Source organism: Colossoma macropomum, unplaced genomic scaffold, assembly GCF_904425465.1.
Source record: "Colossoma macropomum unplaced genomic scaffold, Colossoma_macropomum, whole genome shotgun sequence".
Lineage (NCBI taxonomy): Eukaryota > Metazoa > Chordata > Actinopteri > Characiformes > Serrasalmidae > Colossoma > Colossoma macropomum.
The window spans coordinates 34,051,169-34,078,390 of NW_023494789.1; the positions used below are offsets into that span (position 1 = coordinate 34,051,169).

At 37.2% G+C, this 27,222-nt stretch overlaps 3 protein-coding genes across 3 annotated transcripts; 1 reads left to right on the plus strand and 2 right to left on the minus strand.

The window, feature by feature from the left end:
- The first annotated feature begins 410 nt into the window (after positions 1-410).
- On the plus strand, positions 411-1,398 carry si:ch211-105j21.9 (sialomucin core protein 24-like). The gene is made up of 3 exons (XM_036571082.1): positions 411-573; positions 674-838; positions 962-1,398. The coding sequence occupies exons 1-3, from the start codon at positions 441-443 to the stop codon at positions 1,180-1,182; spliced, it is 519 nt and encodes a 172-aa protein (XP_036426975.1). The 5' UTR covers positions 411-440; the 3' UTR covers positions 1,183-1,398.
- sycp1 (synaptonemal complex protein 1) lies at positions 1,287-11,073 on the minus strand. Its single transcript, XM_036569672.1, is given in 33 exon segments — positions 1,287-1,728; positions 1,830-1,908; positions 2,043-2,150; positions 2,221-2,295; positions 2,381-2,509; positions 2,607-2,678; positions 2,944-3,018; positions 3,353-3,433; positions 3,435-3,446; positions 3,570-3,680; positions 3,800-3,916; positions 4,167-4,229; positions 4,321-4,383; positions 5,546-5,627; positions 5,717-5,787; positions 5,889-6,006; positions 6,258-6,361; positions 6,449-6,553; positions 7,263-7,379; positions 7,469-7,524; positions 7,610-7,677; positions 7,832-8,016; positions 8,130-8,224; positions 8,313-8,421; positions 9,120-9,193; positions 9,475-9,541; positions 9,878-9,936; positions 10,016-10,089; positions 10,183-10,250; positions 10,357-10,521; positions 10,618-10,661; positions 10,782-10,866; positions 10,948-11,073. Coding segments are annotated over 33 exon segments (3,003 nt in total). The 3' UTR covers positions 1,287-1,582.
- A 2,405-nt stretch (positions 11,074-13,478) lies between these two features.
- On the minus strand, positions 13,479-25,845 carry slc16a1a (solute carrier family 16 member 1a). Its single transcript, XM_036571084.1, is given in 6 exon segments — positions 13,479-13,818; positions 14,213-14,998; positions 15,113-15,230; positions 15,232-15,257; positions 24,245-24,490; positions 25,643-25,845. Coding segments are annotated over 5 exon segments (1,416 nt in total). The 5' UTR covers positions 24,462-24,490; positions 25,643-25,845; the 3' UTR covers positions 13,479-13,549.
- Between the last annotated feature and the right edge of the window lie 1,377 nt (positions 25,846-27,222).

The window sequence follows — 27,222 nt, forward strand, 5'->3', positions numbered from 1 at the left end:
ACTTTTTAAAGGGCACAAGGGACGTCTGAATAGCCATGAAGAAGTTCAATCATCCGTTTATGCTATGTGGTCTCCTGATTACACTTTCCTTCGCTCTACTAAATGCTACCCCTCCACCAATGACCCCCACTACATCAGGTCCAAGCAGTCACACTACCACAGGAAACCTTACAGAAAGCTATACTTCAAACTCATCAAACAATTCAGCCCAAAACACTACTGGTAACACAACTCCTTCAAATGGCAATTCGGGGAACTCAACAACCCCAAGCACCCAAAACAGTACTAACAGCACACCTGCTAACACGCAGAGCAACTCAACAGTGCCAAGCCCAACAGCTCAGACCAAGATTACAACAATACAAATAACTCTGACTACCACAGACACAACTCCCACAAGTCTTGCAACACAGCCCGCGTCTAAACCCACAACAACTTCAATGAGCACTGTCTCTACAAGGCTCAATTCTCCAGCAGTCACAGTGCATGGGAACGAGAGCACTTCCAACACCACAGCAGCATACCTAACCACCGAAACAACTCTTGGGAACAAAACAAACAATGAAACTGCAGGTAAGAGTGAAATACTACATCACTACACAGCAATACATTTGTATGAATATTAATATTTCATATTCACTGTACATTTTTATGTTTTTTTTTCTTTCCTAAGCAGGGGCTGGCTTGAATTTTTCAGAAATGTCCATGACCATTTTGTTCAGTGTGGTACTTGGCGTGATAGTTCTGATGGTTCTGGGGCAGATTGTGTACAAAGTTAGCAGGAACAAACAAAGAATGGTTCAGTATTCTCACCGTCCTCTCTATAACGAAGACACAGGTTAGAGTAAATTTCTGCCACCTTACTGTTCAAACTAGCATGCATTTGTGCAAGCTACACATTCATTCTATAATGACTAATGATAACTTTTAATTAACTATATTTGCATATATACTCTCATAGGTGAACAGTTTGTGGTTCCAGATGACACACTAGTGATTTCTGGAGGACTCTATGATGGCCCTCAGATCTACAACCCCACAGTGACTACACTGAATGATGAAGACCAGCCCACGTTTGCTTACACACCCACACAGCTCCGCTTGGAGTTCTTGCGCGAAGAGCAGGGGACAGACCGAGATTATGAGGCTACCAGCTTTGAAACCTTCAAGACAAATGAGTAAAAGCCTCAAAGATTCAATTCGGTACTTCAAAAGAAAACGCATTGGCTATGAGAAAAAGACTTCCCTGTGGAGGACTACTAAGCAAGAAACACTACCCACGTAGATGGAGACCATAGAATCTGGACTTTTATACTGATTTCAAATGATTTAAGCATTTTTATTTCATTGAAAGAGCAAGACATGAAACAGTTAACACTGAACAGTAACAGCAAATGTTACTTAAAATTTTAACGCAATAAATAACTGTTGCTCAAGCAAAATGTATCTTAGAATATTATGTTATCTAATCTCTATACATGTATTATGTAATTTATCCTCAAAACTGAAATAAACTGTGGAATCAACAATGACCTTGGTATCTAACTGATTAAGGTAGAACAGTTAGACTGTACAAAGGTTGTCAAGCAAAGATCTTATCAGTTACTTTTTTCTTCTTCTTGTCTGAACTGGTAATGGTAGTCCATCCGGCATCCCGCATCCTCTTCATTGCTGCCAGTTTTAGAGCTGCTCCTGGAGACTTATACACACTAGAACTCTGCACCTGTAATTAGAGGCTTTTATTTTACAAATGAAAAATTCGACACAATCACACTCAATCTAGAAAAATACGTAAGATCTTAAATAGTTATGTTCTCTTATATTCCATACCTTCTTCAGTAGGTTCAGACACTCTGTTCCACACTCTTTTGCTTGCTTTCTTGATTTCAAAGGTGCTGAAGAGAAACTCTGCCAACACAAGGCAAAAAAACAAAACGTACAACACAATGCATCTACATTTTTAAAGTTTATAACACAGTTGTGAAAAAGATGCAAGACAGGTCTAACAGAGAAAGTGGATGAAGTAGCATTTCAGAACTTACCAGTGTATCATTTTGCTCTGAACTGTCAGATTTTGAGTCTAGCTCCAGAGTGTTTTTCCTCCATGGGGCTGATTTCTCTGTTGAGGGTGGTGTACGTATTCTGAAAGACTGCAGCAGATGATACATTCAGTTACTCACACATCCTTTCATTACAGCCAAGCAAAGCAGAGTTACATACCCTTATTCGAGGTGTTGTTCCTATATTTGTTTCCAAGGTCCAGGTTGGAGTTTTAAGGAGGTTGTCACCCAATTTCTGTTATTAAGAAACAGTTGTTTATGCAAACTCAAATAAGTGCTATTAGATTAATCAACATGTAAACAGTGAATAAAAAATGTACAAGAGGTGTTGCCGAGGCATTTTTTGAGGATGTTTCTGCGTCCTTTGGAAGAGCATGTGCTGAAATCTCAGTGGAGGCAACTTCTGGAGTTTCAGAGGACTTGCCATTTTGGGGTGTTCTTTCAGAAATCTACAATCAAACATTTTATCAATTTGCATTGCTCCAACAAGTCAACATTGTATACGAGGGATTCCACTAATGCTTTAAATTAACACTAATATTGCACCTGTTTAGTCTTGTCTTTTTCAAGGGATTTAATTTGCTTCTTCAAAGCCAGAATTTCTTGTTCCAGATGCCCCTTAAACAAGGAAAATAAGCAAGTGAATGTGACACACTTCTTATCTCTATTAATGTGTCTGTATAATAAAATCATAGTGATACCACATTTTACTGCATTCAGAAGAAGACAAAAACCTCTTTCTCCATATAACTGTCTTTCTGAGATGTTTGCATCTTGGTCAGTTCTTCCACTTTCCACCCCAGATTTTCCCATATATTCACACTAAAGTTATAGTTTTGTCCAGAAACATTTCCCTAATGACAATGCAGAAACAACATGTTACCTTTTCCCTTGTGACCTTTTCAAGTTGTTGTTTCAATTGTCCATTTTCAACTTGGAGGTGAGAAAGCTCCAGCTCCTGGACATAAGTTCAATTTAAATGCAATTATCCTCATAAACATGTGTACTGGGTAGGAATGGCAGAAGACTTGCCTTAATCGTAGACTAATACATATTCATTCACAGCTTTTTCAGAAAATAACTTGGAAAGAGACTCTTGAAAAAAGTCCAATAAAATTACATTTAATAGCAATTACATAAATATTAGTCCTGTAATATAAATGACTCCTGTAATATCACAACACACTGATTGATTTCTGAATTTTAAATATAAACTTCATTTTTTAAAGTCATCCTACCTCCTCTACCTGTACAGTTCAAAGCTACACTTTAAAGAAAATAAAAATTATTACCAGTGATGTTTTATTGGCATTAACTTCAGCTTCTCGCATTCTTTTCTCATTCAGTTCTGCATCCTTCTCTTCCACCATCTTTGTCATACTCATGCTAGCGAGAAAGCAATTTGATTTAAATTCAATTTTTAAATAAGTAAATAACAAGAAAGTACAGCAAGGCAATTACTTTATGATCACAATGACTACTGTGAATGTTAATCATAAAAGAATTTACTTTATGTCTCTCCATTAAGACAACCATATCAGATATTTTCTGTTGGCATATGATTTCTGTGTCCTCTTTGCTCTTAACAGCTTCCACTGCTGTTCGTTTAAGTTTCTGCACCTGTAGAAACCAAATTGGATTGAGTTTCCCAAAAAGAATGGTATAACGTTTTAAAAAACAGAAACAGACCAGTTAGAACCTGACATTATGAATATAGTAGCAAAAACAAAAGATCTCACCTCCAGTGTAAGTTGAGCCTCTGATGTTGTTTTGTTTTTGAGCTCAGAACACACTGCCTTAAGCTCTTCTTCATGGTGCTCTTTCAAGTTCTGTGACTCTTCTTTCAATTTAGTTATCTACATTAGAACATGAAAGACAACAGCATCAGCACCAACACAAAAAACAATGGGTATACTCGCAAGTGTCAGAAAAAAACTGTATATATAAAAATCAAACCTCATTTTCATACTGAAAATGTTTCTCATTCTCCAGTGCTATCTGCTTCTTCAGAGCTTTATTCTAAAATGCATCAGAACACTTACATTTAACAGAAAAATAACAGGCTTCATACTCCTTTTTTTAAGCAAATTAGGATGCATCACATACTTCTTTTAGGTGTTCATCCAGTGCCTTGGTTTTGGCTTCCAGTTTAGTTTTTAGGTTTGCCAGCTAAACAGAACCACGGAGTTTGCAAATTAGAATAAAAAAGCTGTTCTTTTTAAACAGGAAACCCATATGCAAAGTCAAGTAGAATTTTTACCTTTAGTTCCTGTGCTTTGATATGTCTTTCCTTTTTCATCAGTTCACTCTGGGAGCTTTTGTTCTAGGTGATTAAGAGTGATAATCATGCACACATGCACATATCATAGTTTTGTGAATCACTCATAACTGAAATAATAATTAATAACTTGGGCTGACCCAAATAATTAGAATACTCAAGTATTTGTTTGCTATGCTGGTTTTAATTTTGCTATTTAGTATTTGGAAGCTTAGTTTTTTAGACCCCACCAGAATTCTAGAACACTTTTGTGGATTCTTGACAATTTTCAGAGTTTGTTGATTAGTTATCACGGTTTCAAACAAAATATTTTATCATAAAACCAAGAGACTTACCAATTACTTAATGCTGGATAAGACTGGCTATAAAAAATGTCATAACCATGCACTGTTAGCTAAAGGCTCAACATTGTCATGCTCCCCCTTATGTACTCACCTCTTTTCTGAAGCACGAGAAGTTAAGTGAAATATGTTGAAATTGCAAAAAACATTCACACAAAGATGAACATTTTTTTTTATTGTTGGCTATGGTTTTGATAGTTGAACAACATTCAGGTGATGAAGCTGAGAGTGTGCTTAGTCACTTGTTTAGCAGTAGCAAGCCGCATAACCGAGAGACAGAGGCAGAGATGGAAGGCTAGCTAATCGGTTTAGCTGATTCCTATACCACATGAATGGCTATAAATCTATACAAATTTAGTATAAAACATTAAAATAACTTGCCGAATCGTCAATCTTGAACAAGATTAATATTCGCCTATTGAACTAAAGTTTGCAAAGAAATATGAAATTTCATTAATTGGAATATGAGCTAACCTTTCAGTAAACCAGCTAAACTGACCAAGAAAAACAATTCAAAAGATTTACATCTTGAATGAACTTCTGTGTTATTGCTGCTGTCCAAGTAATCAAATATCCAGTCAGACTCAACTGTCTGACATCAAAATGTTACAGCACACCTGTCTTTCGGCATCTTTGGTACATTGAGCCAAATATTTTTTACAAATTTAAAACTAGAATATTTTGATTAAAAAATGAACTATATAAACAAACAAACATATTTAAAGTAAGGCTAATTATAAAATGTAAATACTGGTTTTGAGAGTGTCATTGAGAGTGAGTACTCAAATACTCGTACTGAAACCCCCACATATTGCTATTTATCCTTGATTTTCTCTTATGTTAGCACAGGAAAATGTTACACTTACAGAATCTTTTAAATGTTCTTCAATATTCTCACAGTCTTGACGTTGCTCCTCAATTTTTGCACTTAGCATCTCTAACTGCATTCTGTAACATTAAGTTCTCATGTGGGACAAACTTAAATAGTCACAAATATGCAAAATCTACCGTAAATAAAAAAAAAACTTCCATCTTACTGTAGTTGTTGTTTTTCCACTTGTAGTCTCTCTACTTTCATCTTCATCTTTTCCTCATTTTCTTTGGTTTCCTGAAAAAAAAAATTAGATACTATCACATATTACTACTAACATAATCAAACAATCACCGGCTGGCTTTTTCATCATACTTCCTTCCCTATAGGCACAATACCTTGAGACAGGACTCAAGAATCTTGGTCTCGGAAGCACCTCCTTCAGCTTGCTGTTGCATTGTGTTTTTCTTAAGCTGAAGCTGATGAAACCTCTCCAGCAAATCTTCATATTTCTCTCTAAAGACGGGCAGGAGGGCATCACAAAACAAAATGTGAAACATTTTGTGGCGTATTTAGAAAATAAGTGCTTCGTCATCTTTACTTAATTATCATTTTTATCATTTACTCATACTCAGTAGTAGTCATAGCAATAATACACAATCTGCCACAAATGACCAACAACTGTAACTACATTTTGAGCACTGTAGTTCAACATAAACAACAGTACAAAAAGCATATGTGACTGCAAAGGAAGTGACTGCTGTTACTTGTGTTGATCCAGATCCTTTTTCAATCTTTTAATATGAGTGGATGCTTCTGTTTCATTCTTCAGTGCTTCAGATAATTTCTCTTCAGTATCTTTCAGTTTCATCTAGATGAAAAATGACAATATATAACATAATGTAATTCTGCTTTTTATTTTTAACTGTAACTCTAGTCATGGATAAAACAGTCTTACCTCTTTCGAAAGAAGATGTTCTTTTATCTGTTTTTGCTCATTTACAGCCTGTTCCAGGGTCTCCACTACATTTTTATTTTCAGTAGAAGCAATCTTCAGTTTTTCCTTGCAAGAATTAATAGATGTACAATTGTAAGTACTACACACACTATCACATGTAAATAAACACACTAAATATATAAAACCTTCACTGAAAAAGACAACTCAGTGTGCATTTAATTTATGGTTATCTTCTTACATAAAACACACAAATCATGTAACGAAATACTGTGGTATATAAGCATAATCTAAATATGAAGGTTTATATATCAATGCACTATCACTTAACAACAAAAAAGCTCAAAAATGTATAATCATCTACGTACCCCATGTCTGTTTGCAGAGCACTGAACTAGATGTACAGTCGTATGCAAGGGTTTGGCCAAATTACATGTTTTGTTGATTTTCGGAGTTAAAATAATTTGACACATGCTACACAGGAATTTAACACATCCTCTACAGAAAACTGCACATTTTAGAACACAGAGTTTAACACATTGCCAAAAAAACTATAATATAAATATAAGAGGCACCATAACGTGCACAGGCCACATTAAACACAACAAATAAGCATTATAATTATTATCATTATGATTATTTTCACTTAGAAAATCAACAAGAATGAACTTTAATATGACCAAGGGCACTCACACTTTTGCAAACAACAGTAAGCCTACTTACTACTTCCATGTGAGTTTGTTTTATTTTTGGTACTGAAACATTTTTTGTTTTGCATTTTACAAATATTCATACTGACTTAGGGTTTTTGTTTTACCTTCAATTCATTTATTTCCATTTGTTTATCCTCAAGTTCTACGGTGAGCTGAAGAATCTTTCCCCCATCCACCTTTAACTTTTCCTCTGAACACTTAAGCACATCTGACATCATGTCCTTCATAAGAGTATTGACATACATTAGCTTAATGAGCAACTATTAAAACACAGTGAAAATACAAATGGTCTGGTGAGAAGACTACATACCAGTTCATTTTTTAGCAGTTGTATTTCATTGTTACGTTCCTCTTCTTCTTCCTTTATTTTTTCTGTGTGATTACAATTTATTTAGTTTCAGAAAGAGGCCAACAAGGTGTAAAGCTAATTATAAGCACCCTATTTGCATACCGAGTTCTGCATTCCTCTCGTTGAGCTCCTCAGATATTGAGCTAAGCTTCAATTCCAGTTCTTGGGCCCTGTGAAAATAAGGCAATTCAGTCAATGAGCATGCGAAAAAAATAGTTATTAACGTACACCCATTCATTATTCACTGGTGTAATTTTCTTGCACGATACTTATTATTGGCTTAGAGCCAACTGATGCATAAAAACGTGTTCTCTGTCAACTTGCCTCTGTTTCTCGGATGTTAGTGAACATTGCAAAGACTCTACAGTAATCCTTGTCTCTTTCAGTTTGTGTGCCAGTTGTTCTTTGATATTATTCACTTCCTCAAGTTTGGCATCACTCTCTTGAAGGCTCTTTGCATAATTTTCTTTGGTTTGCTCAACTATGACTGCTAAAACATTCTGGTGTTCCTATGGAAACATCAAGTAACGTGGAACTAGTGTTTAACAATAGAATAAATCCACAAGCAAACAAGATGATTCTTCAAGTCACATAAAAATATTATGAGCATATTAGCATAAACCTCAGTCTCCTGTCTGAGTTGTTCTGTCCTTTTCAATTTTTCCTCAAGTTTATCCTGTTCTTGTTTAGAGATGTGAAGTAATTCCTGGTGCCGTTCTAAAAAATTAAATTATAATTGCCTAAAGAATCACATTTTAAAAAATAAAAGTGTGTTGTACGATGTTATTTTACAGTGTAATCATACTTGCAGATTCTTGAAGTTCACTGTAGCTCTGCTGGGTCTCTTGGAGACTAAGTAACATTTCTTTAAGGTCACTTTCTTTTTCTGTTAGCTTTCCTTGTAGTATGGAAACCTTAAAAAGAAAACATACAGCTAGTAAAATGTAACAGTATCACAGAAAAGCATTACATACTTACTTACTGTTGTAATAACAGTGTTCAGTCACTGGCCACTTTATTAGACACACATACCTTGTATCTACACTTACTGTCTTTTTTATCTGGTCCAATTATCATATAGGTGCAATGTGACGTTCTACAATTACAGATTGTAGTCCATCAGTTTCTCTGCATACAGGGCCACCACTGATGGTAGTGGCATGTTAGTGTGTGCTTGTGTTACACAGATTGGATCACACACAGAAGTACTGTTCATGTTTTTAAACCGAGTTGTAGGTTTTCAGGCCAGTGTGGTTGCAATGCTGAGACCAACCAATAAAACAAGTGAAATTAGGAGTAAACCTACAGCCACCTGTAGTGGTCCTATGGTGTTCCTGACCATTGATGAACATGGAAACAACGCTAATTAACTATGCAGAGAATTATGCAATCTGTAACTGAAGAACTTCAAAGTGCACTTATATCATAGATGGACCTGATAAAATGGACAACAAATGTAGATTCCAGGAAATTGTCTAATGAAGTGGGTAATAAGTGTATATTTATAAACGGCAGATTGATTGCAATATTAGAAAGTTTATTATGGTCCCAATACTGACCTCTAGAGTGTGTAGATTGATGTAGATGTAGATTTAATAAGCAAACTACATACCTCCTCTTCCTTCATGTGATACTCATTCTCAAACCTTAACTTAAGGTCCTCAAACTGTTTAAGGCCTTCTCTAACTGTGTGATATGTGCAAAAAAGACAAAATAATTATAAACAAACAGACCAGTGGTTCTTAATCCTGCTTCTGGGACCTTGCACAGTTTCAACTACATCCTGTCCCAGCACACCTGATCCAATTTATGAAGGGTTTGATAATCAAATGATGGTTCAGAGAAAATAGGTGAAATGTTGGAGTGCTGTCATCAGGAGCAGGAATGAGAAACCCTGGGCAAGACCCTTACATTATCCTGGTAGCGCTGCATTGCATAATAAAACTTTGAGTACTCTTATTGTTTACCCTTCAGCATTTCTAACTGGTCAGCCTCAGCTTGCATGCGAAGATTTTCAAATGCAGCAACCATCCTCTGCAAGAACCAAAGGCAACCATAACTCAAAATGCAACCGATGCAGGCAAAGTGTATCAAAATGTCCAGCGATTTACATCAAGGCAAGACTTAATCTGAATCCAGAAACTGCCTTAATGGTGTCTTAATGGTGAAGGCTCATTATAAATTAAAGCAGATTCTAAACTAAAGCAGAAAGTCATTTAGCCACTGAGAAACCCTATAATGTATTCACTATCATTGTAAACATTTCCTGCGCAGATTCTAACACTGAGTTATATGTCCTCTGCTTTAAAATAAAACCCACATCAACCTTATTTTCAACACTATTTTAACGCTGTGAAAAGCAATAGGTACCTGAATATTTTCATGATTTTGCATGAAGAGACCATGTGTTTCTTCTCTTTCAGCCTCAACTAAAGAAACACAACATATTAGAGCTTAACAATTATAATTACTCAAATGACTTCCGTTACATTTTTCAGCGTTACTTACACAGACTCATTTTCTCGGTAGACCTTTCAAACGTGTCCTTCAGAATATTGCACAAATTCCTTGTTGCATTATTCCTGAAAATTACAATTTACAATTACAAACAAAAAACAATTAAAAACAAACATTAAAGAGTTGCATGCTATATTTAAAATGCCTGCTGTACACACTTGTTCCTCAGATCTTCATTTTCTCTGAGTTGTTCCTCTAACTTCATGCTAAGGTTTTCATTTCCAAACTGTAACAGATGCACAATGGAAACATTTTGTTTTAAACATAGTTTACTATGTACTATTGGTTTCTGAACATTTGTCTTTTTGAATAATAAAACTAGTCTTACATACCTGAAGTTCCTGTATGGCTTTACGCTGAGTCTCGATTGTTCTTCTATTCTCCTTAAGCGTCCTATCTTTTTGTAAAAATTCACAGTCCATTTTCAGTTTCCAGGATTTAATTTTCTCTGCCTCTTCAAACAGTTTGGAATACAGTTGGCTGCATCTCAATGATGTCTGTCAAAATAACGTAAAAAAAAATCAGCATACTTGCTTGAACCAATGAAATCAACAGCACGAAAAATATAATAAAAAACCATGAACACATACAACCTCCTCTTTTTCCATTGGCAACACGGCAATCTTCTTAGCAACCTCTTCAAGAAAACAGTCAAAAAGTTGTTTTGAAATGTTGTAATTATGTTAAGGTTTTGTAGTGACATTACACTGTAACGTAAGCATTTCATGAGTTAAAATCAACTTATGCACTTTCTTACCTACTCTTGGGGACTTTGTGGGCAACACCATGTTGGTGTTGGAAAATGGCAAACTTGTCTCTTTATCAAAACACTTATGATAACCCTAAGGAAACAAAATAAAGCCACGTTGGGTTACATGAAGATATTTTTCTATTGTAAATGTAGACATTAACTGCCTGCCTACCTGTACTGGTGTCATAAAGCTGTCGCTCTCCTCAAACAGGCCAGAATCTTGAGGCTTCATGGCTGACACCTGAGCTAAGTTGGTTCTTGGAGGTACTAACAGCTTGAAGTTAAAGGCTCTCTCCATACTGCAACAAAGCATAAGAAAGAGGAATAATTATCTCACCTAGCTAACGTTAGCGTAGCTAGCTAGTTAGGTACCTCGAGCACACATTTTGTCATCAAGCTAGCTAGCCAGAAATTCGTTTCTTTCTTCTAAAAACTAGCTAGCTAGCTAGGTTTATCATGTAGAACTGGTTAGTTATTTCGTAACGTTATCCTTGGACTACGTTTGCTAACTAGCTAAGTTAACTTTAACATAATTTAACGCTAGCAAAAGTCGACTTTTTCCTGCCTTTGGACTTATGACCTGCTAACAACAACGTAGCTAAAGTTAGTTCCAAACATAGTGTTAGCCAGCTAAGTTAACCTAGCTGTTGTTTTATTAGTTAGTTAGCTGCTTGTGGTGTTAGGGAAACAAAGAAAAGGGTGGTGTTTTAGAAAAGAGAGCGTTAATTTAACTTACCTTTCGACAGTTTGCCAGTTTTTTCGCTATTTGGCTTTTTAAGGCCAACTTTACCTGCTCTACCGTCTGAGTCACGATATTAACGGTTTTTAACGGACTCCGTAACTCCGGTGCGCGCGAGTTGTTTTAAAATAACCGCGAGCTCATTAGAAGTAGCGTTCTACGCGGCCCTGTTCAAACCTGTTTAAGTCACTTACTGTGCAGGAATTAACTGAGTAATGTTAGCAGATTATGTGATCTGATTTTTTTAGTTTTACCCACAGGGTCTAACTGCAGAAACACCTGTGCAGACAACCTGCGGTATTCTGCAGGCTAAAACAACAAACTGCTAGGATTATACTGTACTGCAGGGATGTCAAACTCAACCACTAAAGGGGCCATATTAAAAAATCCCAACAAATCCGTGGGCCAGAGAAAAATGTTTTTATTTCCTTTTTAATTAATGTTGAACTAACCCGAACCGGCCATTTTTCATTCAAAATACGCAAAAACATCTGCAGTATAATATAGGCACTTGTAGTAACCCTTGAAATATTACATGGATACTTAAAATATTCAAAATTTAAATGTCCCCAGGAGCTCAGTCTTTTAAACCTACCTATTGTCTTGAACTAGACACCTGTCATCCTTTCATTGCTACAAGTTCCTTGATACTTGGCCTCAACTTCTGGGCTGCTGAGCTAACGTTAGGTGTTTATACTGGTGAAACTGCAGCTGAAATGCAGCTAGTATGTTTGGTGACAGGACAGGTGTGAAAATGTGTAGAACTGAGATGTAACCGCTGTCCCTTAGACTGTTGTTGGGGTAGGAGAGTCAGAGTGCACATTATGTTGGAGTGCATGCTGGGGACTGAAGACTATTTATCAACCAGTTGCTGAAACAGCATGGCTACTGCTGCTTCTCTAACTCTTAATTTACTAAAAGAGAGAGAAAACTTACATAGCTATTACATTTTCATGGCTGTTGGTCCTGTAATTTTTCGCAGTTCCGAGTTATCACTTCAGTCAATTGAGTTTTATTACATAATTACAAGCCATTACAAATATGGACTCTACAACCATTTGATACAGTCTCTAAAAACATTGCAGGTGTTGGCAAGTGTCCTAAGACAGTGACTAACAGACTAGTGGACAATGTAAAAAATGGACAATAATACAATAAGACGTTATTGAAACAAGTAAAAAAAAAGAATTGAATAAGAATGTGTTTATTAGTATATTCATGTTCAGGCTATTCATAAATTCCTAATCAATACCCTACATTTACAAATTATTGGATGACTGTGAGGTAAAAATATGTATTTAACTTAAAGATGAAAGATGCTTCTCTTTGAATCACTTTAAAATATTCTGTTAAACAGCAAGTTACACTTAGAAATAGTTGCTAACACCAAGGAAAACAGTGTTTACAGAAAAGATCCATTAGATTATATTATGGGATGCCCATTGCTAGCTTACATTTTTAGATACTAAATCTCCTTATTAGATACTGAATTGCCCTCTCAGTGAAGTCTGTTCTAGGCATGGCAATGGAATTAGCCTAATTTGCAAACCTACTACAGCACCTGAGTGGAAATATTGCATTCAAGTCTGCAATACAGAGAGTACAGCAATAACGCAGTAATGCCTAACAGAATGATTGCAACTAAACAGCTGAATCAGTCAAAGACTACATGCTTAAAAAAATGGTTGTTCAGGGGTTCTTTAGTAAAGAAATGGTTCTATAATTGATGAAGAGTGTGTGGTTTATATGGTTCCATAGGGAACCTTTTTGAGAAGTGTTCTCTACAGCACCAAAAAGGGTTCTTCTATTGTTTTAGGCTTGACATCGTAACCATAGAAGAACACATTTTGGTGCTATATAGAACCCTTTTCAAAAGTTCTATATAGAACCATCTACAACACATTCTCCATCACTCTGAAGAACCATTTAATGATGTAACGTACCCTTTAATCATGCAAAGGGTTCATCTATATAGAACCATTTTGTTTGCTAAAGAACCCCCAAAGAACCTTCATTTTTAAGAGTGTAGATGACTTCACACAGCATCTTCTGCAGTTTTGGAATGATCCCCAACTCGCAGTGATGCAGCTGCCTCATTGCCAGAGTCCTTGTCTGCAATGTCCATGGTGGTTTCATCTTCCTTTGCTCTTAGCTGGGCTCTTTTAGCTTCCTCCTTTGCTTCCTTATCCAGCAACCTGTAGTTGATGCCCATGCCGACAAAGAGGAACACGCTTCCAACCAACAGGATTATTCCACAGCCCATGTAAGTGTACTTGTAGTCATGGTAGATGTCATTAAACTTTCCTGTGAATGCAAACAAAATGATTACAGATAGGAATACCAGTATAAAATGTGATTAGTGTGCTTAGGCCAGGCACCAGCCCTCCTCATGGAGATCTACTTTCCTGCAGAGTTCAGTTCCAATCTGCATCTAATGTGTTGCCCTGCCTTACCTAACACTAATGCTTCTGATCCAGTTGATCAGGAACTTCTGAAGAAGTTAAGTAGCTGGAGCAGATGAAGTGAACTCTGGCAGAAACTACACCCTGCAGGAAGGTAGATCTCCAGGACCAGGGTTCGTGATTACTGGCTTAGACTTTCAACAATAACACAAGGAAAGAGAAAATGGCAGGTTATAAATTCATTAAAAAACATATTTGAAATAATCAGAAACTGAAATAAACAGAGGCTGACTCACCCAACAAGGGAGGACTAAGTAACACTGGCCCGCACTCCACAATGGTCACCAGCCCCACAGCACTGGAGAAGCGTACTGCTCCAACCAGATCCATCAGAGTCTCAAACAGCACAGCACTCAGCCACCCGAATGCAAAGCCAAAAAAAATGGCATAGATCACAAACCCTAAATAGTCCACTGACAGAGGTGCAAGCAGGTGGCACACACCGTTTAACATAACAGAAGCTGCAAAGAAATATTGCACCCTAGGCCTCACCCATTTGGTGTTAGCCACGGTTCCCATGGAGGGTCGTGCTACCATGTCCACAAAAGCCAAAACTGAGAGCAAAAAAGCAGCTTTCTCTTTTGAAATATGTTTACTCTTGGCATAATTGCTGAGAAAGACAAGTGGGGTGAAAAGGCCAAAGAACATGACCATGTTGCCCAATAGGTACAGGAGAAAGCCACGGTGTTTGAAGAGGGACAGATCAATAAAACTGTTGACCATCTCCATCACTGTTTTCCTCTCCGTTGAAGTGACAGAACTCTTCACAGCAGGCTTGGGCTTTGGCCCAATGGGCCTCATGAGAGATCCAGCTACACAGCAGTTGAACAGAAGCCCACCCAGGATAAGGAAGCTTCCCCTCCAGCCAAACTGGTCATAAAACCAGCTGTTCAAAGGAGCTAAAGTGGATAGAAACACTGGGCTGCCAGCCATGGCAATTCCGTTAGCAATGGGCCTCCGCTTGTAAAAGTATTTGCCAATCATAGTAAGGGCTGGGTTGAGATTGAATGCAAGGCCGAGACCTGTAATTTAAACACAGAAAAAAAAAATAGATTAGTAGTTTCTCCATATTTAAACCAGCCTAGATTATGGTCAACATGGACTGTGTTTCCCTTTCATGAAGTATCTTAACCTACCTCCTACCACACCCACACAGAAATACAAGCCTTCCACTGTGTTGCAGAAAGAGGCAGCAATGAGTCCAACTCCTGAAAGACAGCCACCCACTATCATGATTGGTCGACTGCCATACTTTATTTACCAGGATACTGCTGATTGGACCTGTGGATAAGAAAGACAGCAAAACAGAGAGACCAATTACATAGTTTCTTACACTAGAAAATGGATAAGCACTCAAGGCAGACTCTATATAACACTATGGAAATATTTACTATGGATGTCTTTGATTAATAATGCTATTGTTCTTCAGTCTTATTTATATAATGTGAGGCTATTTTCTAATGAAGCTTCACCTTTTTCGGAAATGGCGTTGCAAATGGAAGAATGAACTGGATTAAAAAAGAGCAAAGTCTGACATAGTAGTGCATCATTTGGACGTTAGAGGGCACTGTTGCTTTAAGGTTATTACCCGTTACAGCAGAGGAATTTGAAATCTCCTGTTGTTCCTGCGGCCATCATTAACCTGCACCTTTGCTGTTTCTCCTGACAGCTTCAGACAGAAACATCACTAGGTGGAATGCTGGATAAGGCCTCACTTTTGTAGTATTACATTTCAGATACAATAACCTGAATCTAGATTTAAAGGTGCAGGAGACTTAATTACATTTTGGCAGACAAAGGAAGCTTATTAAGACATGGAGGTAGGACACATTGTAGTGGTATGTGATAGCTCCAGGCAGATTGTGAGCTGAAAGAACACTTCTTCTGTGGCCAAGGCCACAATGCAGGCCACTTCCTAAGCCAGTATCATGAACATGTGACCAGTAATATGCAACATATATCAAATGCAAACTTAGATGTAATTAAAACTATCAATTTTGTTAATGCTGTTAATGCCAGAGATACTGTGAAATCAATATATTGTTAATTCTGTGAATCACTAGGCAAAATTTCAAGTGTAGTTAGAGTAGTAGCACAAGGACTTATGAGCTAAACAAATTATTACAGTAAATCAGTGGTACAAATATTTAGACTATAGAATAAAGATATACAGTAGCTAAAATGACTAAAAAGCATAACGTTCAAGATGCCTTCATAACACCTTTCATACTGTGGAAACTGACATCCCAAACTCTCAATTACATTTTTAGAGTCTTTTTTGCATTTTATCCTTATCTGAAATTATCCCAGAATGTAATTTGTGGTAACTTTACTTAGGCAGGTAATCCTCATACGATGCTCACACAGTGCAGTTAGTACTGAGAATTTTTATAATGATACTTCTGGAAGATATTGCTGGATTATCCCTACTAAGAGCTGTAGCAGTCCATTTGCAGCTACGTAGTTACGTGCTCACTTTTAAGTAGCCTAATTCTTGCATGTACAAATCCTGTGTTGAGAGGAAACTTGGCCATGCAAGAAAAGGGGCCAATGGTGGGAGTGTGCACGTCCTCCTAGGCCCAACACAAAGGCCTGTCTTATTTGTCCGTTCTGTAATCCACTTCATACAGCCAGTAGAGGCAACTACTTCAGACATAAAGCATTTGAGTGAGTACACGCTTACGCTAATCTAATCTGGAAATGCGCAGCCTTATAAGAAACAAGTTTGCTTTGTTACACTCTGTCAACATGTAAGGCCATTTTAACAGTGGCCAACAATTATGCAATTTGAATGTTTGTAATGCTAAAAATGAGAAGAGCCAACCTCAATGTATCATTTGTGAATATATGTATTACCTCATAGCACACTTAATATATCTGGTATACACTTAAAATATCACTTAATATATATGGTAAGACCCAATCAAAGCATTATTTCTAATAAGAAATTCTTTCAGACAAACTGGCTAATCGTTAGCTTTTATAATTTACATAAAGGACTCATATATACTTATTTTTTTGTTTGCGCATAGACACTTTTTTGATCCAACATGAAAACGCATTCTTAGTAAGAAAACCTAGCTGCTAAAACTACCCTTATACCATACTGTATTTGTGCGTCTACACATCAGGGGGTCTTTTGCTCCTAGCAAGCTACCTTTGGGCTGTCTGGGCCATCAACAACTGGCGAGAACGCAAAAGAGAAAGAACTTGAAAGATACCTCAGCTTGTTGTGCCAAAACACTACAGCGTTGAAAAGACACAAACACAATCTGACAGGTTTTGCTAAGAGGCTGCCCAGACAAACAGCAAAAAAGTCAAAGAACACAGATATTTACAAACCCAGAGAGAGGGTGGCAGTAAAGAATAACACAAGGACTTGTGGTCAAAGCACTGGCCAGCGCAATCACGTCACTGAAAGAAGTCACATGTTGGGCCTATTAACATTACACTTCATGTCAGTAAATGATTACAACAAAATGTCAGCTGCTAATTAGACAACCCAAAAGCCCCAAATGGCACATTTGGGGAAATCACTGCTTGGTGGTGCAGAAGTAAGCTCTGCATCTGAGATTCAGCTGGCAGTGTCCTCAATGAGATAAAGTCAACTGCCCAGCTTTTCTCTCTGGGCATATTGAAAGGACAGGCAGCAGTGGTTCAGATGCATCATAGAAACTGGTATTACTGACCTGTGATGAAACCTACCCACTGGAAATTGATTGGAAAGGAAAATAGAGAAAACAGTTAGTCCTCCAATATTATATATTTTACGTTGCCGTTAAAAGAAAAAAAAAACAGCAGGTAGTAACAGGAGAAGCAAAGCATTCTTAACTTTTAATGTAAGTTAATGTACAAAGATTTTAATCCAAGTAGTTTTGGAGGATTTCTATTGGTCCATCCATCAGGCAATTTCCACATAAAGTAAAGGACAGCTGCTGTGTTTGAGTGATGTAGAAAAAAATAAAGAAAAAACAGATTTTTCTTAAACAAAAAACTTGATATGGTATTATGCAAGTAGTTTACATACATAAGTTGTGTAAGTTATGTGCATAACAGAAAATTTATAGTAACAGCTCTTTTCAGAAACCAAGCTGTTTTTGCATTGTATGGGTGGGTTTGCATTCATTAAGATCATGTGCTCCATTTTTTTTCACTGGGGTTTGGGCTTCTTTGGCCTAACAGTTGCAGTGTGGGAGTATAGAAGTCAGATCTGCAGTCATGTGCTCCCTACATTCCACTCCTCACGAGATCATATCTAACATGTCAAACTAGACTTTTAGAAGAGGAATTTTAGTGTTATTGTCTAAATTGCCAGTGACTTCCCCGTACACGTACACTTTTATGCATTTAAAAGGCTTGGAAGGATATTTACAGGGGGTTATTAACTGCAGCATGCTGACTGATTGCCAGGGTAGTGTATCTGTCATTTTGCTGAAACCCCTGAAATCCCCTCTGAAATCCCTTCGTCTTGTGAAATCCCTGAAAGGTTGAAGGTATGGGAGTTATTTGAAATGGGCTTTTATGACCTTTAATTCACTGTGCGTCTAATTTCCTCTTGAACTGGACCTGTACCTTCCTAGCTAGAACTGAGCTAAAAAAGTACAAGGCGAAAAGAGTGAAATGTTAAGTGATGGCACTCTCTCAGGAATTCTGAAACGAAGGTTCCGACGTGTTCACTCTAATCAGAAGAGCTTAACCTAGGAAGTATATATGCGATCCTGTATGCACTGATTGTATAGCAAATCCAGTGTAAAGTCCCTGCTTTTAAAACTCTCAAAAGCTGTAACATACAGTGCAGCATGTAAGTATTGGAAAGTGTCACTGTTCTTGTTGCTTTGGCTCTGTATTCCATCTCAAAGGATTTAAAATGAAAACATGAGGTGCTGAGGATGAGGTTGCTGCTGAAGAATGTTAGTTTTAATATACATCTGTACTGTTAGAAATAAAGGTGCTGTGCAGGTACATTTTTCATTCATCACGGTACAAACAATGTAAATGTTCCCTCAAACATTACAACAGTGGTTTTAAGGTCCAATTCTGTACCTTAAATAAGTTTTTCCCTAGGGAAAAAAAGTACCATATATACTTTTCATAGCCTAATGTTTTAAAACAGAACAATGAAATAAAGAGCCTGGAGTTGAGACGGGGTGTGTGGAGTCAATACAATTTAGAAAATATAATTTCAATGGACTATGTTCCCTGACTAAAGGTACTGAGATGTACCCTTGAGGGATACCACCCCAGTGACAAGAGGGGTACTGACCCAGTGACAGTTTTATACCTTTATTTCTGAGAGTGTGTATTGGCTAGACTATGTAAGGATAGGAGCCTTGTTCCATACATACTTGGACAAATTAACAAAATGTTGTTTAACAGTTTGTTACTGGGAATAGTCCCTACTGGGTATAGTTCTACCAGGTCTGTAATGCAGCCAGTTTTCTGCCCCTGCTTGTTTTTTTTTTATCCATCTTGTCTTCAGTAAGGGAAATTTATGCTCAGTGGAGTTCAAGTAAGGTGATTGACTTGACTAGTCAAGAACATTCCACATTTTGGCCTTGGAAAATCTAGAATTTCTTTCAGGTCACTGTTCTGCTTCAGAGTAAAGCACCAGCATTGAGACATTTTCGAGTTTTGAGACATTTGGTCGGGTCTGAGTTGTTAAGTTCTGTACACTTCAAAATCAATCCTGCTACTGCTGTCAACAGTCGCATCATTAATAAAGACAAGTAAGGTCGTTCCGCTGGCAGCCAACATATCCACGCCAACATGTTTCACAGATAAGATGGTGTACTTTTCAATTACGAGCGGTTCTGTTATTTTCCACACATTTCATCACTCTCATTCAGGTTAAACGTCTTCTGTGTCCTTAAGACTTTGTCCAAGAACTCTACAAGCTTTTTAAAGATCTTTTCAGCCATCTGTAGACTGACCTTTCTGTTCCTGACTGGTTTGCAACTTGTGGTAAATTCTCTAAGGTCATGTATTTCTTTATGACAGTTTTTGACACATCTGTGCCTTTGTAGAAAATGGGCTGTGATTCCTGTATTTTCATGAATTAGAGATAAACATTAGGGACGCACAATTATATTGGAATCATATCAGTAGCAGCAGATAATTACTCATGAAAAAAAAATTGGCATCAAACAGATGATTAGATTTGACTGATATTTTAAACTAATATTTGATGTATTTATTGTACTCCGGAAGAGAGGAATATATAGGAGAAGCTGTGCTATAGTGCTAAAATGTCTGCATTTTATTCATTTTGCTGCATTTGTACTGCAATAAAAAATAAATGTAATACAGTATCTCTCTGTAATGCTAACCAGGTTGATTTTTATTCCCAATTTCTACATTTTATAAATGCTTATGTATCAGAATCAGCATTGGCAGATACACTATATGGCCAAAAGTATGTGGACACCTCTGCTAATTATTCGGTTTGTGTGTTTCAGCCACACTCATTGCTAACAGGTACATAAAATCAAGTCATCCTTTCTTAAAAAGAAATCTTAAAAAAGATGGTTCTTCAAGGGTTTCTTCATAAAGAAAATGGTTCTATATAGAACTATGAACACTCAAAGAACTCTTTGCATGATTAAAGTGGTTTTTGCATCACAAAAGTGTTCTTCAGACTGATGGAGAATGTGCCGTAGATGGCTTTTTAAAAATGATTCAATACAGCACCAAAAAGGGTTCTTCTGTCGTTACAATGTCAAGCTTGTTATGTTAACAGAACCATTTTTGGTGCTATATATAACCCTTTTTCATAAAGGTTTTATGTATAACCCTTGAAGAACCATATTTTTTTAAGTGTGTAGATCTGCCTTGGTGAATGGAAAGTGCTATTATTTTTAAATGGAAACATCTAGCAACAATAATAGCTCAGCCACAAAGCAGTAGACCATGCAAACTAACAGAGTGGGGTCACTGTGTAGTGCATAAAACTTGGCAACTCCATACTAATGCCCATGGTTTTGGAATGTCCAACAAGCTCATGTAGGTGAGATTGTCCACATACTTTTGGCCATATAGTGTATGTACTGAAAGGGTAAATGCCCTAAATATGGGTTAAACATTCTGCTCTTTATCTGTTCTTATCATTATTTAATTTCCAGTGTGCTGCACTGGAGTACGAAGTTAAAACAAAAAATATTGTGTCAATTTCCAGTTATATTTGGGCTGCATTGTATGCAAAATAATTGAGTTCCTTGACTATCTTGGAGACACAAAACACCCTTTGGTTTACGACTGCACAACATATTGTTTGTTGAAAATTGGCCATTTCTTTGTTGATATCTCAGTAGGCTGCAATATGCTAATAAGCCCGCTAAGAAAACACTAAATGTTTTATTGTGAGCTGTGAGTGTCTTGATCAACCTCAGACGTTTCACATGAGTTTCTGTGGACGGGCTAGTGAGTCAAGACATTTACATGATCAAACGTAAATCATTTAAATCTTTCACCACATCACATCAATGATTCAGTAATGTCTTCCTACACTGTATGTTGTAGGTTATACTGTACTCGCAAGACATTGTTATGTAACTGCAATATGGAATTTCATCCATGTTGTACATGTGTATACACTTTCTGTGTACACTTGTATGCAAAATTTTTCGCACCTCTTGTCAAAATTATGTTTTGTGGAGTGAATAAGTACACGTCTTCTGCGTAGTAGTACACAATTTAATGCAGTTACTGTTTGTTTGCTGAATTTAACATATTGTTAAAAAAAAGTAAAACATAGATTAAGGCCTGTGAAAAAGGTATGCCACATTGTATATATTTTTTGTTTTAGATCATTTATTATTATTAATATTATTATTATTATTATTATTATTATTATTTGCAATATATTAACCCCTTAAATGACCAGGGCCCCCCAGTGGGCCCAAAGTTTCATTGCACACTTCTTTAACCTAATAGCTCAGCCAGTTTGCAATGAAGTCCCTGTAGCTGTAGAAAGGCTTAGTATGTAATAAGCCTGTGATTTTAAGGGGTTAAACTCAAATAAATGCAAATTAATTGAAATTGTGCACTAAATTTAGCAGAAAATGACATATTTCAGTTTGTTTCCTGTTGAGGTTGTATCTTATTTTCACTTAGAATATCAACAAAACATGTAATTTGACCAGGGGTGTTCAAACCTTCGCATACGCCTGTTTTTATACAGCTTATAGTGTAATCTTTACCTTACTATATTCCATAATGCAAGTTTATATATTCAGTCAGTTCCTGCACTCTGAATATGAAAGTGGATGCAGTATAGTAGACTACATAGCTGATCTGACATCATTCAGCAGTGCTCCAGTTCCTGAGACAGGGCTGTGTATTGACAGTAGTCATCACAAGTCTGTGTGACTCCAGACTGAAGCATCTCATCTCCTCATCTCTCTCCAAGGAAAACATCTGACACCCCTTGCTCACAGAATAAAAGGCTGACTGAGAAGACAGGCTCCAGAGGCAGATAGAGTTGCCCATTCAGAGCTTGCTCTCACAGAGTTACAGCGTCTAAAGCTTGTCCTGCACTCAACTGGCTCCTTCTATTCAAACGAATGACAGCCTTTTTATTTAGTCCATTTACGCTAATAGAGTGTACTGAGATCTTCATCATCTGTGTCATGATCTCACTGCTCATATCAAAAGACTGAGAAACGTGCTGATATAAGGCTGACTAAAAGACATGGGAACAGCCTTGTCCCATCTGGGACCAAGAGGATTAAGTAAGCCAGTAAAAGACATGGGCAGAGGATTACAATATCAAACAGACTCATGCTGTAAGACAAAATTGAGTGAATTTTTGTTTTGGGAATTCTTAATCTGCTGAATATAAAGGGGTGGGGGGCTTGAAAGATTTGAATGCATCCTCAATTATGCAGAAGTGTTACAGCTTAATGAAACCCGGGAACTAGCAAGGCTTGTGGATTCTCAAAGTGCTAGATTCACTCCTATATCGCTGCTTTCAGACAATGTAAAGGAACTCACTGCATATATATACTGTTATACAAAAGCATGAAATGTTCCAACGGTGCATAGTAACTAGTTATAAGTTTTTCAAGGTGAACTCCACCAATTTTTCAATTCTACATAGTTAGATGGCTTAAATGGCTAATGTAATGTATCTAAAAGCTACCTCACAGAAAATTATTACATGATTAAGATTATTTTACATGGTTATGAATATGCTGCCTGATGCCTATGACATGGTTTTACAATAAACCATGGCAATAAGTAGGCAGAGGTGGATTAATGCACAGCCTACTAGGACTGCAGCCTAGGGTCCCACACAGGGATTGGGGTCCACTGATAGGCCAAAAAATATAAATTTTTAGACAAAAAATTGGTGTATTACAATGATTGGCCCAACAGAATGTTCAGGATTGTTTAGTTTGGAAAGGTTTATAGGTCATTTTTAATTTTTGGTGGACTCTGTGGCACTGTTCGTTTGCTTTTACAAGTATGTGTGTTGGAAATGTCTCTTAAATGCATACTGTCTAAACGCTAAGAGAGTTAGGTGCCACCAGCTCAAATTGCCACTGAGTCACGTGAAATACAACTAACAGCTGCAATGGCCTCCACAACACCAACTGTTGCTGTGGAGCTAATGTTAACTGAAGCTGCAAAAGAGCATGCTGTACTAAAATTTATGAAAAGATGTGGGCAAAGGGAGTTAAAATGGACCCGGAATGGTGTCAGAATGAAGATGCGAATGTTGCACAATGGTAAGCATAAACACCAGAAGAGGTTCTTCTCTAAAGCACTCTACAAAAGAATACTCACAAAAGGCAGGTATGTATCAAGAGAATGGCTGCTGTTTTCACTGTCCAAAGGTAGTTTTTTCTTAGACTGTTTATGACTTTGCTGGAGTTCTAACAATTAATTCTACCCATCAAGCAATCCTTCTGAGTATGAACATATCATTATCGCATAGTAACCTAATATTTTAAACATTTTATTGTATTTTTAAAGTTAATGTACTACAGATGCCGCTCAATATTACTACTTACAGCCTAAGAAGGTGAATTAGTTTAGCTCGGGGCCCCTGATCACCTTAATCCACAACTGCATATAAGCTACTCTACCTACCTCTGACCAAGTTGTAAATCTGAACCATTAAGACAGCATAAGCTATATAAGATATAAGCTGAATCAGGTGTGCAAAAAATATGCAACACAGCTCAGCCAGAGAACTACATTAAAAGAAATCCAGAAAGCATTTCTGAGATAAGCAGGAAAGTGAAACTTCTACAAACATCTTGTCTCACCTCCTGCATACATGACAGCTAGCATGATGGAGGAGATCCAGGACACTTGGCTACTTGTGGCATTGAAGATCACTTCAATCTCTTTGAAGAACACAGTGATGGACTTTGGGAAGGCATAGGAGAAACCAATAGATATGAAGGCACCAACTACCACCGCCCAACCCCAGCCTCCTTCTGGGGGAGTGTATCCCACAGGACCTCCAACAGCAGGCGCCATTGTGATATTCACACAAAGGGAGAGCTGATCTTCTGCAAACAGAGAGCAGTGCTGTTTAAAAAGGCTATGTGACATCAGAAAGTTACATTACCTTAAATTACAACACCAACATCAAGAAAAACATCATGAAACATTTGCTTTTTCACACTTGTGTCCAACCTATTTTACTATTTTAACTTTACCCAGTTTAATATATTGAAAAAATACTTCATAAAATATAGCCAATGCAATAGTTATGCATAAAAAGTTCCCTGTAGAGGATGTCTTAACTTATTTTCAACAAAACATGTAATTTGACCATGAGTGTTCAAACTTTTGGATACAACTATTCTAACTATTCTATTCTAATTCTATCTAGTCTAATCAAATGGCCAAAAGGCCTTTACATGAAGTGTTTTAACATGAATTGCTCAGAAGCACTCACAGCAGAAAATGCACCTTTCATTTTTATTAACTCAGCTTCTAAACCTGCCTCAGCATATAAAATATCCATAAGCTGCAAAAGCAAGAGTTATATATGTTGGATGCCAACATGCCCTCCAAATGTGACGCTTGCTATTTCAGAAGGATCAGGGGTTTGTCTCAGAGAGTTCTACCAGAGTTCTACCAATATCAGGTTATTTTCTGAATTGGCATTTTAAACCACTCTATGTGCCCACTTGGATTTGTGTTGTAGGCTCAGGGAGAACTGAAAGGGATCAGTGACTCATCTCAGATTATGCTCCCTGTTGTGTTTTTATTCCAGAAGACTCCTCATGACACCACTGCCACTGATGCCTGATCATTGAATCCTATCTCTCTATTACATTCATCATAATAGGTTTTTAAGATATTGCCACATTTTCAATAGCTCCTAAATGCAATATCTGGCTTGAAACCATATATACTGCTCAAGATATGAGTAGACTTAGAGAGGCAGAAATGACAACCCTCCCCATACTTCCATATTGTTTTCTTTTTCAGTTTACTTCAGTGGGTGATGATTTCCTATACTTTCTCTCTGATATTAGTTGTATATATTGCATATTTTTAATTACATTCAGAAAGCTGGAAGCAACACTTGCATGGTTTATGAAGCAAACTCAAAAACAAAATGGATTTACAGATTAAATGGTTTCATGTAAATAGTTAGCATATTCACTCTCAGAAGCCACAGACAGTTTCACAGACAGTGCTCCTACCTTTCTGATTAAACTCTCAGCAGAAAGCAGTCCAAAGCACACTCCTACTCCTCAATACAGGCCGGAAAGTTTTTCCTGTCAGACGGTGACCTGCACAGTGAAGGCAAAGACCTGAACTAGGGCAAATACCAAAACAACAACCGCAGGCCTTTGGGACGAAAGTTTACATCACTTTATAATGTAGCAGGCTGGGTCCAACTGGACAGTTTCAACCTCCGGTGCTAGAGTGAGGCCACACTAGCTCTCATTGGCTCCTGAAGTCAACAAAGAGCCAAAGACAGAGTCCTATTGGCTCCACAAAGTCGACTGCCAAGCCCACTTCTGTCCACCTCTCCCCGCCTCCTTGTACTTTGTTCCAAATCCAGATTAAGAACTCCTTCAGCTCTCTTTCAGTAGGATCACAACTGGAATATCAGAGACAAAATTAACTAATAATTAATCATGTGCCAAATTTGTATTTTATTAAGGCGTTGAAGTAATTAAACTTCCCGCATTGTCATGAAGCTGTGCATTGTTCATGTTATTCCTAAAGGAGATGTAATCAAAGAAAGTTGAGTAAAGGTCAAGGAGAGGCCACATTCAAGCCCCAAAGTGAGACAGAAAAGTAAGAGCACAGTGGAACTTATATAAACAAGGCAGCATCATCTGAATCACTGGTGATTGGATTTGAGCAGCTGTATTGAACACCTTTTGTGAGCTCACTTGTTCACAGGCCTGCCAATTAGGTTCTCCAAAGGCACACATATTGTTATTGTTGAATGATTACTGAGAGCTTGTTATTGAAGGTCACCAAGGCTCTGAAGCTTCCATGTTCATATTACAGCTAGCAATTACAGTTTAGTGAAATACAGAACAGAACAGAATTGAATACATATTGTGGCGCTGGTATAGAGTAAAACACAGGAAGGCCATGATTCTGTTGTGAGAAGTACTCTCACAACACCGGCAGAAAAGGCACAGAACGTGCATGGAAACAATGGGGGAGGTCACTATTAAGCTTTCACCCTGTCGTGACCAACCCCACACAAAACTACCCACACCCCCAGACACAATAAAACATGTAGAACACACAGACCTCTAACTAAAGAACAAACAACATAAACAACATAAAACGTCATTTTTTCGGAAGGTGCGTGCCTCCTCGCATGGCCCTTTGCATGGCCACACCTCCCAAGCGTTTCAGAGGCAGTAGTGGACTATATGCTTATATTATTGCTGTTTGCAGTATTATAAATTAAGTATAAGCATCATTTGGAAATGTTCACTATTGTGAAAATATTTGGAGTCAGTTGTCGTAAAATAGCTGATATTCGGGTATTAAATATTAACTTTTACGATGTAGATTGAAATATTAAACCACTGATTTATTCACAACGTAAAGTATTTTGGTAACAGTGAGAAGAAATAACAAGTGTTAATAAAGAATAAGCTATAGTCATCTATTTGTAATCATTTTTGGCATAAAATAACTATGAATAGCTATTTGATCAGCGAGATTTGGTCACTGCTTTTTCAATATGAGGTATTCTGGATATTAATTTAATAATAAATTTTGTCTTAATGCTATATAGCTTTCTTGA